This window comes from Mesoplodon densirostris, chromosome 13 (assembly GCF_025265405.1).
Source record: "Mesoplodon densirostris isolate mMesDen1 chromosome 13, mMesDen1 primary haplotype, whole genome shotgun sequence".
In the NCBI taxonomy this organism is placed as follows: domain Eukaryota; kingdom Metazoa; phylum Chordata; class Mammalia; order Artiodactyla; family Ziphiidae; genus Mesoplodon; species Mesoplodon densirostris.
The window spans coordinates 84,071,575-84,086,981 of NC_082673.1; the positions used below are offsets into that span (position 1 = coordinate 84,071,575).

The following is a 15,407-nucleotide window of genomic DNA, read 5'->3' on the forward strand; positions in this document are numbered from 1 at the left end:
CAGGAGGCAACGTCACTGGTACGCAATGTATTTTTGTTGAGAGAATTTGATATTTGCTTGCTTTAGAAAACAGTTAATTGTTGGACTGTTTTATACAAAGGGGCAGTGATGCTAGAAACAATGTAAACGACTTTCTCTGCTCACCCAACCAAAACCCAAACCGGACAACCACACAGACACATAGCACGGCTCCTCAGTCATTTCTCCCTGTACTGGTCCAGTCATGATTCAAAGTAAGAACAGCGGATAAATGTGTATCCTAAAGAGGTTAGCGGTACCATTTATATAGTGTAAAGTCATGCAAACCATGCTTGAAAGGAAGCGGCTTCACTGTGGTCACCTGGAGAAGAAAAAGGCCACGAGAAGCCCCAGCCCAGGTGGGGCTACCACGCACATGCATGCGTTTGATGCAGCCACTGGGGATCTCACAGGTACATGGCGGGTGTGAGAGCAAGTGAGCTATACAAAGTCTGTCTACATTACAAGGAGGAGCCAGCCCACGACCCCTTTTAAGTGGGCTTGTTGGAAGGGGTCCATATCGAATCAGAAATACCATCCCCCGTGGACGACAAAGGCATGGAGCCACTGGGCGTGAAGGGGTCTGTGTCCGTGTCTGTCTCACCCTCGGCGAGGTACCGTTTCTCCCTCATCCAGCTTGACCCCCCGCTCGGGCCAAACACATAATCGTCTCTGTCTTGGGAGATGCTGAAGCCACTTGGAGAGCGTTCCAGCTCCTCATGGTTGACGGACATCAGGGACAGGGGCGTGTCACTGTCCCGGGTGATGCTGCGTCTCTGCTGGGGCGAGACCCCGTCCGAGCAGGGACTGTGCAGTTCAGCCTGGGAGTGGTAGCTCCCTCGGGAGTCGAGAAGAGTCAAGATAGGCAGGACGGTGGGCCTTTCCGCATAGGTGGTCGCCGAGGAGGAAAGGGTGGCGTGAACCTTTCCAGAACTGGGTGCCCCTCGGGACAGGTTCACGGGGTCGTGGGCAAAAAACCCGTAGGGGCCGGCTCTGTCAATGGTCACCTGGTGGATGCTGTAGGGTGCGTTGGGGGCGCCGGTCTCGGAGTAGTTACACATGATGGTTTTCAAATCTGAATCCCTGTGGTCCTCTTTCTTCTCCACCTCAGCTGGCGAAGAGGTGCCCTTGGTCGGGTAGAAGTCGGTGACGTGCACCTGCAGCCGCTCCATGTGCTGCATATGCATATCCACCAGGAAATCCAGTTTCTTCCCCATGTCATGAACCTGGAAAATACAAGGAACCGTGAATCACTGCTTCCTCCGGACCTGCGGGTCGTTTTATTGGTCGGGAGGAAAAACGATAGGATTTACTTTTCAGAAAGGAAGAGGGTTCTTGCAAGTCGTAATGATCATAACAGCTAATTATTTCGTGCCTCTTGATTTTGAGCCTTGCGCATGGATTCGCGCTAATCTAAAAAAAAAAAAAAAACACACACACACACACACAGGGCAAGGACTTTCCAGAAAGCCTGAAGCAGAGAGATGGCTGGAGGGCAAGTTTTACCCCAGGACGAGGTGGCCTTGCTGCTGCCGTTTGGGTCTAGGAGCGGGAGTTCTTGATTTGCAAACAGCCCCTTACAGAAGCATCTAGACTGTTTGTGCACATTTCCCCTACCTGGTGATGTAAGCCCCAAAGATACAAAGGCAGTGGTTAGCAAGAATTGAGCTTCTCAGAACTGGAGACCCTGCCTAGGGGTCTTGGAGGCCAGTGGAAGATACACTGAGATAAGCTGCATCTATCTGTTCCTACCTACAAAATTGAGAACGTATCAAGATCTTTGAGTGCACAGACACAAGTGTGCATTCATGTGTGCATGGCATGTTCTTTCCCTGACAGATCATAACTCACCAGGAAGCACTGCAGGCAGGTCTACCATCCTCTCTTACAGATAAAGACACAAAGCATAGAACTAGGTCATGGCTGAGTTGGTACCCAAGCCTTAACAATAACTAATACTTCTCTAGCAGTTAGTATGCACTTTTAAGATATTAGCTTATTTAATTTTCATAACAGCCCTATGAGGTGGATACTATTATTCTCTCTATTTTCCAGGTGAGGAAATAGAGGCACAGAGAGATGATGTAACTCATCAAACATCACAGAGCAGGTAAATGGAAGAGCTGAGATGACAAATTAAAAATTTAAGATGGAAAAGGACATTCTTGATATACCAAAAAAGAATAATCATTCAAATTTTCTCTTGTTTCTTCTGCACAGATCCAGTTTTAGGCTCTGAATAAAATAAAAGGATTGATAGGAACCCTAAAGGAAATGGACAGTGCTATTTATCTAGTGTAAAGTTGGGCAAACAATCCTGAAATATAAGCTGCTTTACTGCAGAAAGGAGAGGTGGGCTACCTAGGGTGCTGTGACTGAATGGATTTCTTTCTGCCCTGAAGGAACCCCACCCACAGCCTCCTCCAGGCCCCTTCACACCGGCCACACACTGACCCAAACTTTCAGGGAAGGAGGATTATGAATAAATGTGGAGAAGCTCACCAACATTCCTTAAACACCATGAAGTTCATGATAACAGTAGCTACCATTTGTTGAGTGTTTACTGTGTGCCAGCTACTACTGTAGATAATTTACAGGTATCAATTGATTTAATCCTCATGGCAACCTTATGAGGTATTAAAATCCCCATTCTACATACGAGGAAACTAAGACTCAGAACAATTTATTCACTTGCATGTGATCACCCAACCAGTAAAGTGCTAAATCAGTGATTTCATTTCCAGATCCTTTTATGAATGGTAGATTCTCAAGTATGTTATCTCCCTATGAAAAAAATGACATTTGAAAATAAATTTCACATACTTGTTTTTTGTTGAGAGAAAGGAAGGACCTACCTGCCTTTCGACTTTCACAAACTTCCCCATCATGCTTTGGTCTTCAGTTTCGGATGTGGATGGTCTGGCCACATATGGTTCATTCCTAGGAAAGAGCCCATAATGCTGTAAGATCGTGATATCTATTTTTGCCTTGCAAGGTCATTTCAGCTAGGTGGGCTGTGGCCCCTGGAACTATCCTCGTGTTCAGGCTGACGTAGTCTGGAAGAGGCCACGCAACTCTGGAGAAAAGTGGGCATCAGGAAAGGCCAGCATTTTCCTGTCTTCAACAGGGACCTCTCATGTTTACCATGTTTACTGCAGGAAAGTGTGAAGTTTAACCAGTGGACCGCCTGGGAAGTCCTGAAGCTGAATATTAAGCTGCTCTTAGGAAGCTTTGTGTCAAGGTTAATAACTGTGCCCAGAGTGTTTGATTCCTTTAAATTATGTTCCTCGACCTTTCTGTCTCAGACGACTGGTTGAGGATGGAGTGGGGGAGTGGTTGTCTCATCTCTGAAATTCTACACAGTGGGGACCGATATTCCAATATTTCATCTGTTTCATTTAGTTAAGACTGGAAAACAGATGTGAAATCTGGAAAATGATGCAAAAGATGATATTCGTAGGTAACAGGATTGCGGCGTGTGCTGCATTTGCTCCTTGGCCAGGCACAGTTCATATCTGCCTAAATTCCAGTTAGTTTCAATATTCTTCTATGTAGAAGAGACCTTTCAGGGCACCTAGCTATTGCTTGAAACCATTCTTGTCTGGCACTTTCCAGGCAGTTGGTTTTTCTCTCTAGGCTACTGACTCTTGTTAAGATCCTGGTCTGTCTTGGGCTGAGCAATCTTCAATTAAAGCAGATGCCAAAAACTGGTGGCCTGTGTGCTGAATCCAAGTCCACCAGTGTTTTCCTTGGCTTGCACAGGGTTCTAAACATTTAGGCCATCTCCAAAATGGGGAATTGTACATCAAATCTGGATATGCAGCTTTTCTTCAGAAATCAGACTCTCTGGAAACAGAGGATCTTCACTGGTAAAATTAGCAACAGCAAAACAAAGTAACAATTACCTCCTTGGGATGGGGCACGTTCACCCCTTGCTATTCTATCCCCAGGGTGGAGGCCAAAGATTAGAGGCTGTGTATTATCCTCCTTACATTCTTCCTTCTTTAATAATAAGGAGCCTTATTATGATAAGGTGCATAACATTTCTTATGCTTACCTCCCTTCACTCATGTTACCTGCCTTGAAGACATTTGGGAATAAAGAAGTGTACATTTCTTTTACAGTGGACTTTCTAAAACAGGGGTCCCTGACGCCTGGGCCATGGACCGCTACTGTTAGGAACTGGGCCGCACAGCAGGAGGTGAGCGGTGGGCAAGCAAGCGAAGCTTCACCTGTATTTACAGCCGCTCCCCATCGCTCGCGTTACCACCTGAGCTCCGTCTCCTGTCAGCCTTATGGTGAGTTGTATAATTATTTCACTATATATTACAATGTAATAATAATAGAAATAAAGTGCACAATAAATGTAATGTGTTTGAATCGTCCTGAAACCATCTCCCCCAACCCCCAGTCCGTGGAAAAGTTGTCTTCCATAAAATCAGTCAAAATCAGTGCCAAAAAGGTTGGGGACCACTGTTCTAAAGGATGGCTCCTTGTTCATGAGGACCTAACAAAGGACAATTCTCAAACATTTTTTGAGGGACAGCAGAGCTGCTCTGTTGAGGGACACAGCTCTACCTGTTACTATGTTGTCAGGGACCTGACATCTGATTTCCTTCTTGGGCTCTGTGGGTGATGATGCAGGAAAAGCCAAGTTAGCTGACCAGGAGTGCCTTGGGCTCTGCTAACATGACATATTCTTTCGGTTCCAATAAAGTTCATAAGTCTCCTCTTATTTTATAACTAGGAAACCATTAGTTTCATTTTCAATAGCCATAAAAAGCAGTGTCACCTACAGGGTCTGGGTGGAAGGGCTGCAAGTCTTTTGTACAGAAACCTCTCAAATGGCCACAGGCCGGAATAGGCTTCAAACTCTTTCTCTTCATCTGGTTTAGGGGAATGGCAACCTCACCCCACCGTGAAGGAACCCAGCTGAGATTTGGGGAATGCTCTATGGGCTTTGGCACCACACAGCCTGTCAGCCCATGACCATAGGCCCCACCTGGGAGATTGCTGGGATGGGTAGGTGAATGATTTCTGAGACTTCTTATGTTTTGGAGTAGATGGAGGTCCAGGGGTGAAAATCATATCTATTCTGAAAGAGAGCACACAAAGAGAGGGGATTAAATTAAAAACAGCTTTACATGAAAAGAGAAGAAAGCAATTCATTCTCTTCCTTCTGTAGTCAGCTGTGGGTTTGGAATATAAAGGAGAAGAGAAACAAGAGAGAGGAAGGGAGAAAGAGAAAGGAAGAGGTGAGGAGAGGGAGAGAGAGAGAGAGAGAGGGCGAGACAGAGACAGAGAGACAGAAAGAGAGAAAGAATTTATAATCTCAATGTATCATTATCTTTTTTTTCAGTCCAGGGGTACCGAGAGCATCTCTCTATCCCAGGGGAGAGAGGCAGCCAAACCACTGAGACAGGGTGACAGTTGTGTCTTGTTATTTCTTACAGGAAATGTCATGTGTACTACAGCCTATCTGGTCTTGCAGCTCTTTTATTCCACTCAAAACATCTAGTTAGGGAGTTTTTCCTTCTAAACCCTAGGCTTTGTTTTCAACTGTGCTCTCTTTTCTCTGCTGCTTTGCAGGCTTCTCCGACCATTAGAGGGATGGATCCAACACTGGCTTCCACACCTTGCTTCCATTTCTGCTCAAGCCACTAGCTCCCTATCTGCGCCACCCTGAGCACAACAGGAGACAAACGCCCCCCACCCCACCACATCAAGTTGCAGGGCTAGAGCAGGGGCAGGGTGTAGGAGCAGCCTTGAAAGCTTATCACAGGCCTAGGACAGCTAAGACCACGCACCCAGAAGAAGCCATGCCTCACTCTGTCTCTCTGCAAACCCAACCGCTCCTCCAGTGACCCCACCATGTACTAAATCACCCTTCCTTTCTCTCTGGCCTCCTGCAGTATCAGCATGGCTGGGGGTATGTGATTAGCCCACTTAGGCAGTCAACCTCCCTCTAAGACTCAGAAACTCATGTGCCTGATAAATACCAAACATGATGACTGTGCAAAGGTCCACTCAATGCACATTAAGATGGGCTCATATTTTTGGAGGCTGTTAAGTCCTAGACATCATGTTCCCTCCTTCCATCTCTCAGAGACACATATTGCATAAATAACAGCATGTTAGGCTCAGAACTTGTTCACACATCCTTTTGCTGGGCAGGCATTGAGCGCCAATTGTGTGCCTGCCACTATGCTGGGCCGTCACAGTTGGTATTCCACTTATAGATAAAGGAAGGTCACAAATAAGCATTCTTCCAACCCAACAGCATCGTTAATGGCCAACTCATTCAACATGATGGTCCTATTAACTCTGCAGGACAACTCAATGGTGAAATATTCGGATGAGAAAACTGAGGTCCAGAGAGGGCCTGACTCATGTTAATTTGAAATCTCACAGAGGTCTGAGAATGAGCCTCAGACAGGGCTTTGGCTTCCTGATGTCAGTTCTATGACTTGACATCAAAGTGTCCTTTAGTTGTTTTAAATGATTTTCTTTTTAAAAGGATGTTTTTACAATTCATTGAAGATTTGATCAATTTAAAAAGTAGAAAAAAGATCACACATGGACTCATCACATCAGTAGAGCTATGGTAACCCCTTGGGGGAAGTCTTATTTCTTTTCTTTAGGCTCCTGTAAGGGAGAGTGTGTATGTGTTGTGTATATTTCTGAATAAACATATGTGTGTACATTTTTGTAATCATAGTATATAAATAACATAGTTAATATCATCACAAGATCTAGGTAGACTATATATAAATATAATCATATGTATGTCCACATAAGTATCTAAGTGTACTATTAGTAATCATATTATGCATATATATATTCACTAATCACATAAATTTTTATCTCACTATATACATTTTTAACATGTCATTTGATGGCTGCGTAACTTTTTAATGAGAGCAGGTACCATTATTTTCTTTTTTTTTTTTGCGGTACGCGGGCCTCTCACTGTTGTGGCCTCTCCCGTTGCAGAGCACAGGCTCTGGACGCGCAGGCTCAGTGGCCATGGCTCACGGGCCCAGCTGCTCCGTGGCATGTGGGATCTTCCCGGACCGGGGCACGAACCCATGTCCCCTGCATCGGCAGGCGGACTCTCAACCACTGCACCACCAGGGAAGCCCTACCATTATTTTCTTAATCACTATTTATAGAATTGAGGCAGTGTGGTATGTTACAGAGAATGGGAGCTTTGTAACCAGTTGGATCTGGTTTGACTTCCAGCTCTGCCACCTACTAGCTGGGTAGTTTTGGGCAAATCCATTGTCCTATGAGCTTCAGTTTTATCACTGGTAAAATGGCAGCTATAATGCAATACTTAGGGGGTTATAAGGGATTAGAGACATAAATGTAGCGCACCCAGGTGCTTAACAAAAATGGAGGCAATTATTGCGAATTGGGAATCAATGCTGTTCCCATATTTTCACTAGTATAAATAACACTTGATGAACGTTTAATTGGGTGAAAATTTATATTTAGAATTACTCAACTGGACTCATTTTAGGTAATCCCAATTTTGTTGGCAACATCCAAAGCAGCACAGTCAGGGGCCAGTAGCACAGATGCCTTTTTTCTCCCTGAGGCCTGATCAGGGTGTTGATCTTGGCCATGTCAATGTCACAGAAATTCTTCCCAGCCTGTCTGATCTGGTGTTGGTTGGCCTTGACATCCATGTTTGATGAATATGTTTGTTCTTAAAATTTCTGCCCTGCACTGTGGATTAGTGAATGCCTTTCACCCTCAGCTCTAAGGTCTACCTGGCTCTGTCTAATTCCTTAGCAGTCAGGAGAGCACCATCCTTCCAGGTGTGCTGTCTTACCTCGTCTGAAGGTACTTTATCCTGGAAAGCATGTCAAGATGTCCAGCGGAATACTGCTCAATCACATCCTTCACGTCATAAGGCCTCAAAGTCTCCTTGAATTTTTTTTTATAGAGACGGAATTGTAGAATTCTGCAAGGCAAAGTAGAGACATTTGTACATCAAGAGTGGAGAGTAAAGGAAATTATGATACAAGATGAGCAAACTCTGGGGCAGGGGAGGATAAAAGATCCAAAGAGAAACAACTTGATGAGAAGTTTCAACTCTTGGTCCTGGTTCTACCTCTTGGAAACACACTGAATGAGGCTGGCTGGCATCTCTCCTTCATGACTACCTCCTTTTACTCATTTGAATAATAAATTCATAGTAACAATAAGAGATAACATTTATTTCACATTCATTACATGCCAGACACTGAGCTAAGTGCATTTTTAACAATTTGCTAATAGACCAATTCACAGATGATGCAACTGTGGCCAAGAGAGCTTCAGCATCTTCCCAGGGCCATCTAGCTCATAACGTCAGAGTTTTCTTCAAACCCAGGTTTGTATGCGGACAAGGCTCATGGTCCCAATCCTGTGTCACACTGCTTTCTATGTGAGGACAGCTGACATATCTCTTCCTCAATAGCCTCCTTAGTCTTTTGGCTTATGAGCTCCTGGAAGAGAAAAGCTAGTTTCTGTTCCCCGAGTTTTCTCAGGTTCTCAATTAAGTGGGGCACCCAGAACTTGGAGATGCTGAACCCTCACCTCCATCTTCCTGGGAACCAATAAAGTCATCCTAGGTGATGAATGCTCCTTGAAATTCCCATCACAAGGTCAACTCTTGCTGAACATAGTGTCAATTAAAACCTTTAATCATAGGCCAGGTAGGAAACATGGCTTCCCAGGTCCTCCCATCTTATACTTGTACAGGTCTTTTATTTTTTGGCTGCATCGGGTCTTAGTTGTGGCATGCAGGATCTTTGTTGAGGCATGAGGGATCTTTTGTAGCGGCAACAGTTTTCTCTCTAATTGTGGCGTTAGGGTTTTCTCTTCTCTTCTAGTTGTGGCATTTGAGTTTCTCTCTAGTTGTGGCGTTCAGGTTTTCTCTTTCTTTTCTCTTCTCGCTCGAGCTCAATAGCATGTGGGATCTTAGTTCCCTGACCAGGGATCGAACCTGAGTCCCCTGCACTGTAAGGAGGATTCTTTACCACTGGCCCACCAGGGAAGTCCCATGTACAGGTGTTTTTTTATGGTGCATCAAGGCTCATTTTGTTTGTCATAGCCCATGGTGTCAACCCCTAAACACTATTTTTGCCTATTGATTGCATATCCAACTCGCCATCCTTTCCAATTTTATGTCATTTTCTAAGCCTGCCCTTTACATAGCTCCATCTAAGGTAGGTATCAGGAACTATGGCTTGCAGGCCAAATCTGGCCCACTGCCTGTTTTTGAAAGTAAAGTTATGTTGGAACACAGTCCCAGTCATTCATGTACAGACTGTTTGTTGCTTTTGCACTACAAACTCAAAGTTGAATACAGCGGAGACCTATGGATCATAAATCCTGACATATTTACTACCTGGCTCTTTACAGAAAAAGTTTGCCAACCCCTGGACTAAGGCATCAATGACAATGCTAAAAAGGATAGGGCAGAAGCCAGACCATGAAGCATCCCGGCAGAGACCTCCTTCGAGCTTGACACAGATTCATTCATTGGTTTTCTTTGAATAAGACCATTCAACCAGTTATGAATCCAGGTAGTTGTGTTTTTATCCAGCCTCATTTCTGGGACATTGTACAGCATGGGATCATGAGGAACCAGGCCAGCGGCCTTGCTGAGGGCCACATATTATAAACTATTGTGCTCCCTGATCTATTGGACTGGGAATTTTCTGAAAATATCACGACTAGTTCTCAGAGACTCCGACTTAGTTTCTAGAATTCACTGCCACTATGGCAGAGTGCTTATAAGCACATATCCTGGTCAAAGTTTTCTTGAAGTAGTAGCATATTTTTATTTTCTTGTGGAATTCAAAACAAAACAGAAATAGCCAGGGTGAATTACAGTCTTGGCTGAAGCAGACAAAAAAATCCTATCCTTGATTATCTTGTTGAAAATGCTAATTAAAAAAGAACTAGATGGATGAAGACAGACGGAAGAAAAGCTATTTTGCGTAAGAAGCCTATAAAAGAAAACTCCATGTCAATACACCTGCGCCTCCCCAACATCCTTTAAAATAAATGGTGGCCAAAGCGAGACAAGAGGGTGACAGTCAGAAACACTGTCAGGGGCCTGTGGAAGCATTTTTATAAAACGGAGAGCAAGAGCCTCCCAGGATGACCTGCTACTGTAGCCGCTCCCTTAGAATTGACATAGTCTCTGGACTTGACTCAGGGGTTACTTGAGGGATCCTCTGCCCACCTTCCCAGAGCCCAAGAGCACTTTACAAAACCGCATCCTGTGGGAGCTGAGCTGGGGCCTTGGGAGGCCCACAGGTAGGGAGGAGGGGGCGTTACCTGACGGCTCGGATGGCGGCCTTCAGGGTGGGGATCATGTCTTCGATGAGGAAGTCATTCCCGTAGCCCCTGTCCTCCGCTATGGGGTCGGCCGTCCCGGCATCTGAGAGGGAAGGAGACACATATCAGCGGCAGGCCACGGTACTCGGAAAGGCTCAGGGACCTGGTTCGGTCAGAGCCATCCAAACTCAACCTCCTGAATCTCCATTCCCATTTCAGAAACCCCAATGCGTGCTCCCGTTGTGATGTCATTCCGTCATTCAGACTTTCTCCTAATTTCCCTTCCGTTATCCAGAAGTCTGAGTCAGAGGTGCCCGTAAGTCAGGACTGTTGCTGGGGGAGAAGGCTAGGATGGCGGTGATGTGAATTCCAGGGTTCCAGAGTGGCCCTTTGGAGGCAGCAAAGGGACACACGTGGGTGTTTATCAGGCAGACCCGGGTTTAGATTCTTGCTCTGTCAGTCATGATCCTTGTGACCTTGACTTGGTGGTGGTCACTTTCTGAGCCCTACTCATCTTCCCTTTTCATAAGTGAAAGGGGCACACAGATGTGTTGCTCCTACAGCCCCCATGGGGCACTTTTCCAACACCTCTTCTCACCCCTGGGGGTGTTGAGTTCCCCACGTGTCCAGATCACTCTGCACCTGGCCCCTTTCCATCCTTCAAGGTGACCTCCATGGCAATGCACTCATCAGGGCCACCCTTAGGATCCATGGCGGAATGTCCCAAGGCTCCCTGGAGGGGATGTGCAGACACATGTGGTGACCCTGGCCCAGGAGAAAGCTAACGTGGGCCCTCTGCTCTTGGAGTGAGGGCAGGGACCTATCACAGCCCAGGGGCTGAGGATAAGACAAGTGAGAAGCTGATTCAGGGCAGTAGGAAAGGGCTACTTTGTAGACTGCAGGGTTCTTCCACAGAGAAGGAAGGGAGGGAGGGAGGGAGGGAGGGAGGAGAGGAAGGAAGAGGGTGGGAGGAGGTGACATGGAGGAGGCAGGATGAGGAAGAGGAAGGGCGTTACCTTCAGAGCTCTGCCAGAAAGCGTATGCTTTCATGCGGAAGGCGGTGCGGAAACGCTCTTTATTGTTTGAGCCAACAGGCTTTGGTTCTTTAGAAGGACTTTCTTCTATGGCATCTACATTCAGAGGGGTAAATAGCTTTCCTTTAGTATTGCTACCACGAGGATTAGAAAGGCGAACCCGATCCAAGAGACCCAGCTTTTGGCTACAAAATAAGCAAAAGTGAACAATTTTCCTCCTTGAGTGCAGGCTTTCGTAATTTCCCGTCCCTCTCCATAGAGACGCACACATCCTCCTCCACGTGGGAGCGGGACTCGCGCCTCCAATGCTCAATCTGATTGAGCAGCTTGGAATGGGACAGGGCTTGGTTCAGATCCTAGCTTGGCAACTGACTAGCTATTACACCTCAGGCGCGTTTCTCTGAATTTCAGTTTCTTCCTATGCTTAAGTGCAGCTTAAACGAGATCCAGGATATAAAATGCCAGCCCGTAGTAGCAGGCAGCAAAGCTTCATTCCTCCTCCACTCCCATGTCCTCTGCATCAATAACTTCCCTTGTACCACTCCGTGGTGCCCAGATAGTGACTCACAGAGGCAAAGCTTTATCAAGTGTTCCTTGAACAGAACTGAATGACATAAATGACATAAAGCAAGTACCCTAACCTGGTGACACCCCACCATGGACAGAACTTTGGGGGAGGTGCATGAGCTTGGATGGGAAAAACACTGCATTTTTAATTTACTAATTAGATTTTAATTCACTAATCTCAAACTGAAAATTAGCATGTCTTTCAATTATGAATGTATGAATAAACTCCAGTGATATCCTCAATGCCCCAGCCACTTTCCACAACAGAAATCACAGGTCATTTTATATCCTGTTATCTCCAGGTATTGCCATGCTCGTCACTGCTTTGAAATTATGGGAGTATTCAACCTTTCACTACATCATGCCATTAGATTCATCACAAAGAAGCACGTATACGACTGCATCTCAAAAGTTTAAATACGTTGGTAATTACATTTCAACATAATCAGTTTCTTTTGTAACTGTCTGCCTTTTATTTATGGATTCAAAGTTGTTATTCTGAGAAAGGGTCCCTGGACTTCAGCGTGCTGCCAGAAGTCTTCTTGGCACAAAAAAACAGTTAATGAGTCCAACAGAAAGTTGCCCCGGTGCAGAAACCATCTAGGTGTCCTTGGGCAAATCTGTGACCTTAACCAGACTCCGTTACCTCATCTTTAAAATAGGGATAAGCACATCCCACTTCACTTGGTTGCAGTGGGATCATGCCTGTCAAGGATTTGGCATGGAGCCTGGGATACAGTAGGTGCTCTATAAATAGTAATTTCTCCCTCTGTTTCTTAGTCTCTGCCCCTCACCTGAGTGGGCACAGGAGGAAAGTCCTTTTGTGTGGTACAGACCAGAGACACCCACAGTGCTTGTTTCACACATCAATACACTCAGCTCAGCCGCGTTCTCTCCATCACCCACCCGGGGCTTGGTACCCAGCAGGTGTGCATGTACTTGTGGGAGAAATGAGTGAACAAATGAATACGAATATGAGTGGTCAAGTCAGCTTTGCATCAGCCTGAGATAACTGAGTATTTCTAAAGTCTGCGTCTGGTTATGACAGCCACGTGCTTTGTGCCAGGAGCTGCTGCCATCTTTGTGGCTTGGGGTGGTGAGGAGGTCCTGGCGTTGGAGCTGCAGAGGTGGGAGCACCTCGTGCTGAGCAGGTGCCTTATGCTCCCTGAGCACCGGGTCCTCATCGGTTAAGTGGGCCTAACAACACTTTGCTTAGGAGAGATTTGGGGAGCATTACATATGATAATGTCTGTAATGCTTCTTGTCTTCAGCCTGGCATAGAGAAGGCACTAAGAAGATTTGATTAATGAATGAAAGAACAAGTGGATGAGTAATTGTTACACCTGACTCCTTCTGGACTGTTCTCTCTTGCCCGGCATTGTTACATGAATACATGTACATGCCCAGAGTAGATTCAGAGAAATTCTAGTACTCAAATGACTCCATCTTTCCTGAGCTGGTCAAAGTTTTCAGAGTGGTTTCCTGACCAGTACTAGGTAAATGACTAATGAAAATAAATCAGGGCCCAGGGGCTAAAAATACTGAACAAGGCAGGAAGTCAACTGAACACACAGAGAAGCCTTTCCTAGCCATGAGCTAAGGAAAAAGGGGACTTTAGGTCAGTCACTTCTCAGGCCCTCTTCTTCCTGGCCCCTGCCTACCTGTCTTGCTATACCGCCAAGCAGATCCATCATTCCATCCGTACCAAGCCCCTTGCTCACCCCAAGTCCCCTCCTGCATGCCGTGGTGCCCTCAGCCATGCCCTGTCTTGCCTTCTCGGTTGACCTCATTCCCATCTGCCCTTTAAAACTGCCCAAGGGTCCCCTCTTGGAAATGAAGGTCTCCCCATCTGCTCCAAAGACAGGCTGTGTTTTTCTCCGTCTCCGTGTTTAGTACACAGGGTAGAGGCTGTACATTCCTGCACCCGCCCGCTCCACTTGACTGTGTAGTCCTGGCAAAGAAAGGACTCTGCCTGGTTATCTCTGAACCCACCCCACAGCCTTGCTCAGCACAGCCTCATGGTCAGGACTTTGGGGCAAAACTGGCCTGAGGGGAAACGTCCTAAAAAACATGTAACCTAGGACACAGAACTCATGCCGTCTGGCCCTCAGCTTCTTCACGGGCACAATGATGAGGACCAGCCCATGTTACATGTGGTTGTGGAAGGGTTAAGTGAGGGAATACGTGTAAAGTGCTTAGCTGACTGTCTGGGATGAGGATGTGAGAAGCTTTCAATAAATGCTGGCTCTCACCATTATCTCGGTAAATAATCCTCTTCCTACAGAAGCAGTAGAAAGCTAACGACATGTGTGAAAAGGATGGATAGAATTTCCTGAGCCACAAAAAATTGTGTTTTTTTTTTTAATGAACTGAGATGAGTTCTCAGGATTTATGTATTATTTTACAGTACTTCTTCTTAATGCTAGTCTCAAACACTCACCACTGTCACAGAACTTGACCTCGGCAGGAGATAAGTATATGAGAAGCTTAATTTTAAACTAAGCAAGACAAAAGTAAAAAAAGTAATGGCAGCCACTTTGTCCTGATTTGAAATCTCAGGATAACTGCTGACTATCAGATAATGAAAGAACTCTCTTGGTTCTATCTCTGCTGGGATTTAGGATTCGCTTGTTTGGCATTTAAATGTTTCACTGCAACTTCTAACAGTCTGAATTGCTTTGGCTATGTTCACTTAATACCCCATTGGTCACAGAGATTGTTTTGTGAGAGATGGATTCTGACAGCATTAGGAATCCAGATGCGTCGGGCACAGGTCAGAAATCTCGGTTCTGAATTATGGCCACGGAGCCTAAGAGGCTTATGGAATTCTTTCTCCAGCAGAGTGGGTGATCAGCTTACTTCTTAATTGTGTTGCCTGAAATCCAAGACCCCAAAGGATAATCAAATGCAAGGCAAAGTTCATCCTTGAAACTCAAAACCCATCTCTGCCCTTCTCCGTATGGATTTCTAGTGCATGATTCAGGCCATGTGTTTGGAGGCTATGCCAGGTCTCGTGAGAAAAGCTCTCCTTGAAGCTGACAACAGATTCCCTTGCAAAGCCGGGGTCCCTGATTTGTTAAGTGCAGACAAATGATTTCCAAACATGAATTGGGAAAACTGGAAATAGAGACTAAAGATGGCAAAAGTAAAATCAAGGCTGTTCTTTCCTGGCAAAGTTGTTCAGTCCCTGCCCTGGGCTCCCGCCCCAGGGAACTCTAAGTTGTGTTAAACTCCATGCAGTTCCCTGATTTCACACTTCCCAGCCTTGGCACAAGTGGTGACCTGTATCTAGGAAAACCTTCATCCCTTCTTTTATCCAAAAGACCGACTTTTTGTCTGAAACTTCGTCCAAATATCAGTCCCAAGGCACACTTCCACTCTTGGTCCAATTAGATATCCATTCACTGTGCTTTCTTAAAGACTTTTCTCAACCATGGCACTTGGCCACCA

General features: G+C 45.7%; 1 protein-coding gene across 1 annotated transcript in view; it reads right to left on the minus strand.

Moving 5' to 3' along the window:
- Positions 1-426: 426 nt before the first annotated feature.
- The window catches only part of KCNQ3 (potassium voltage-gated channel subfamily Q member 3), a 285,935-nt gene continuing 270,954 nt past the window's right edge, over positions 427-15,407 (minus strand). The window contains exons 10-15 of the mRNA XM_060115789.1: positions 11,373-11,575; positions 10,357-10,459; positions 7,856-7,987; positions 5,021-5,113; positions 2,874-2,958; positions 427-1,244 (exon numbers count right to left, since the gene is read on the minus strand). Of these exons, the coding sequence (XP_059971772.1) occupies positions 510-1,244; positions 2,874-2,958; positions 5,021-5,113; positions 7,856-7,987; positions 10,357-10,459; positions 11,373-11,575 (1,351 nt within the window). The 3' untranslated portion in view covers positions 427-509. The remainder of the gene's footprint in view (positions 1,245-2,873; positions 2,959-5,020; positions 5,114-7,855; positions 7,988-10,356; positions 10,460-11,372; positions 11,576-15,407) is intronic.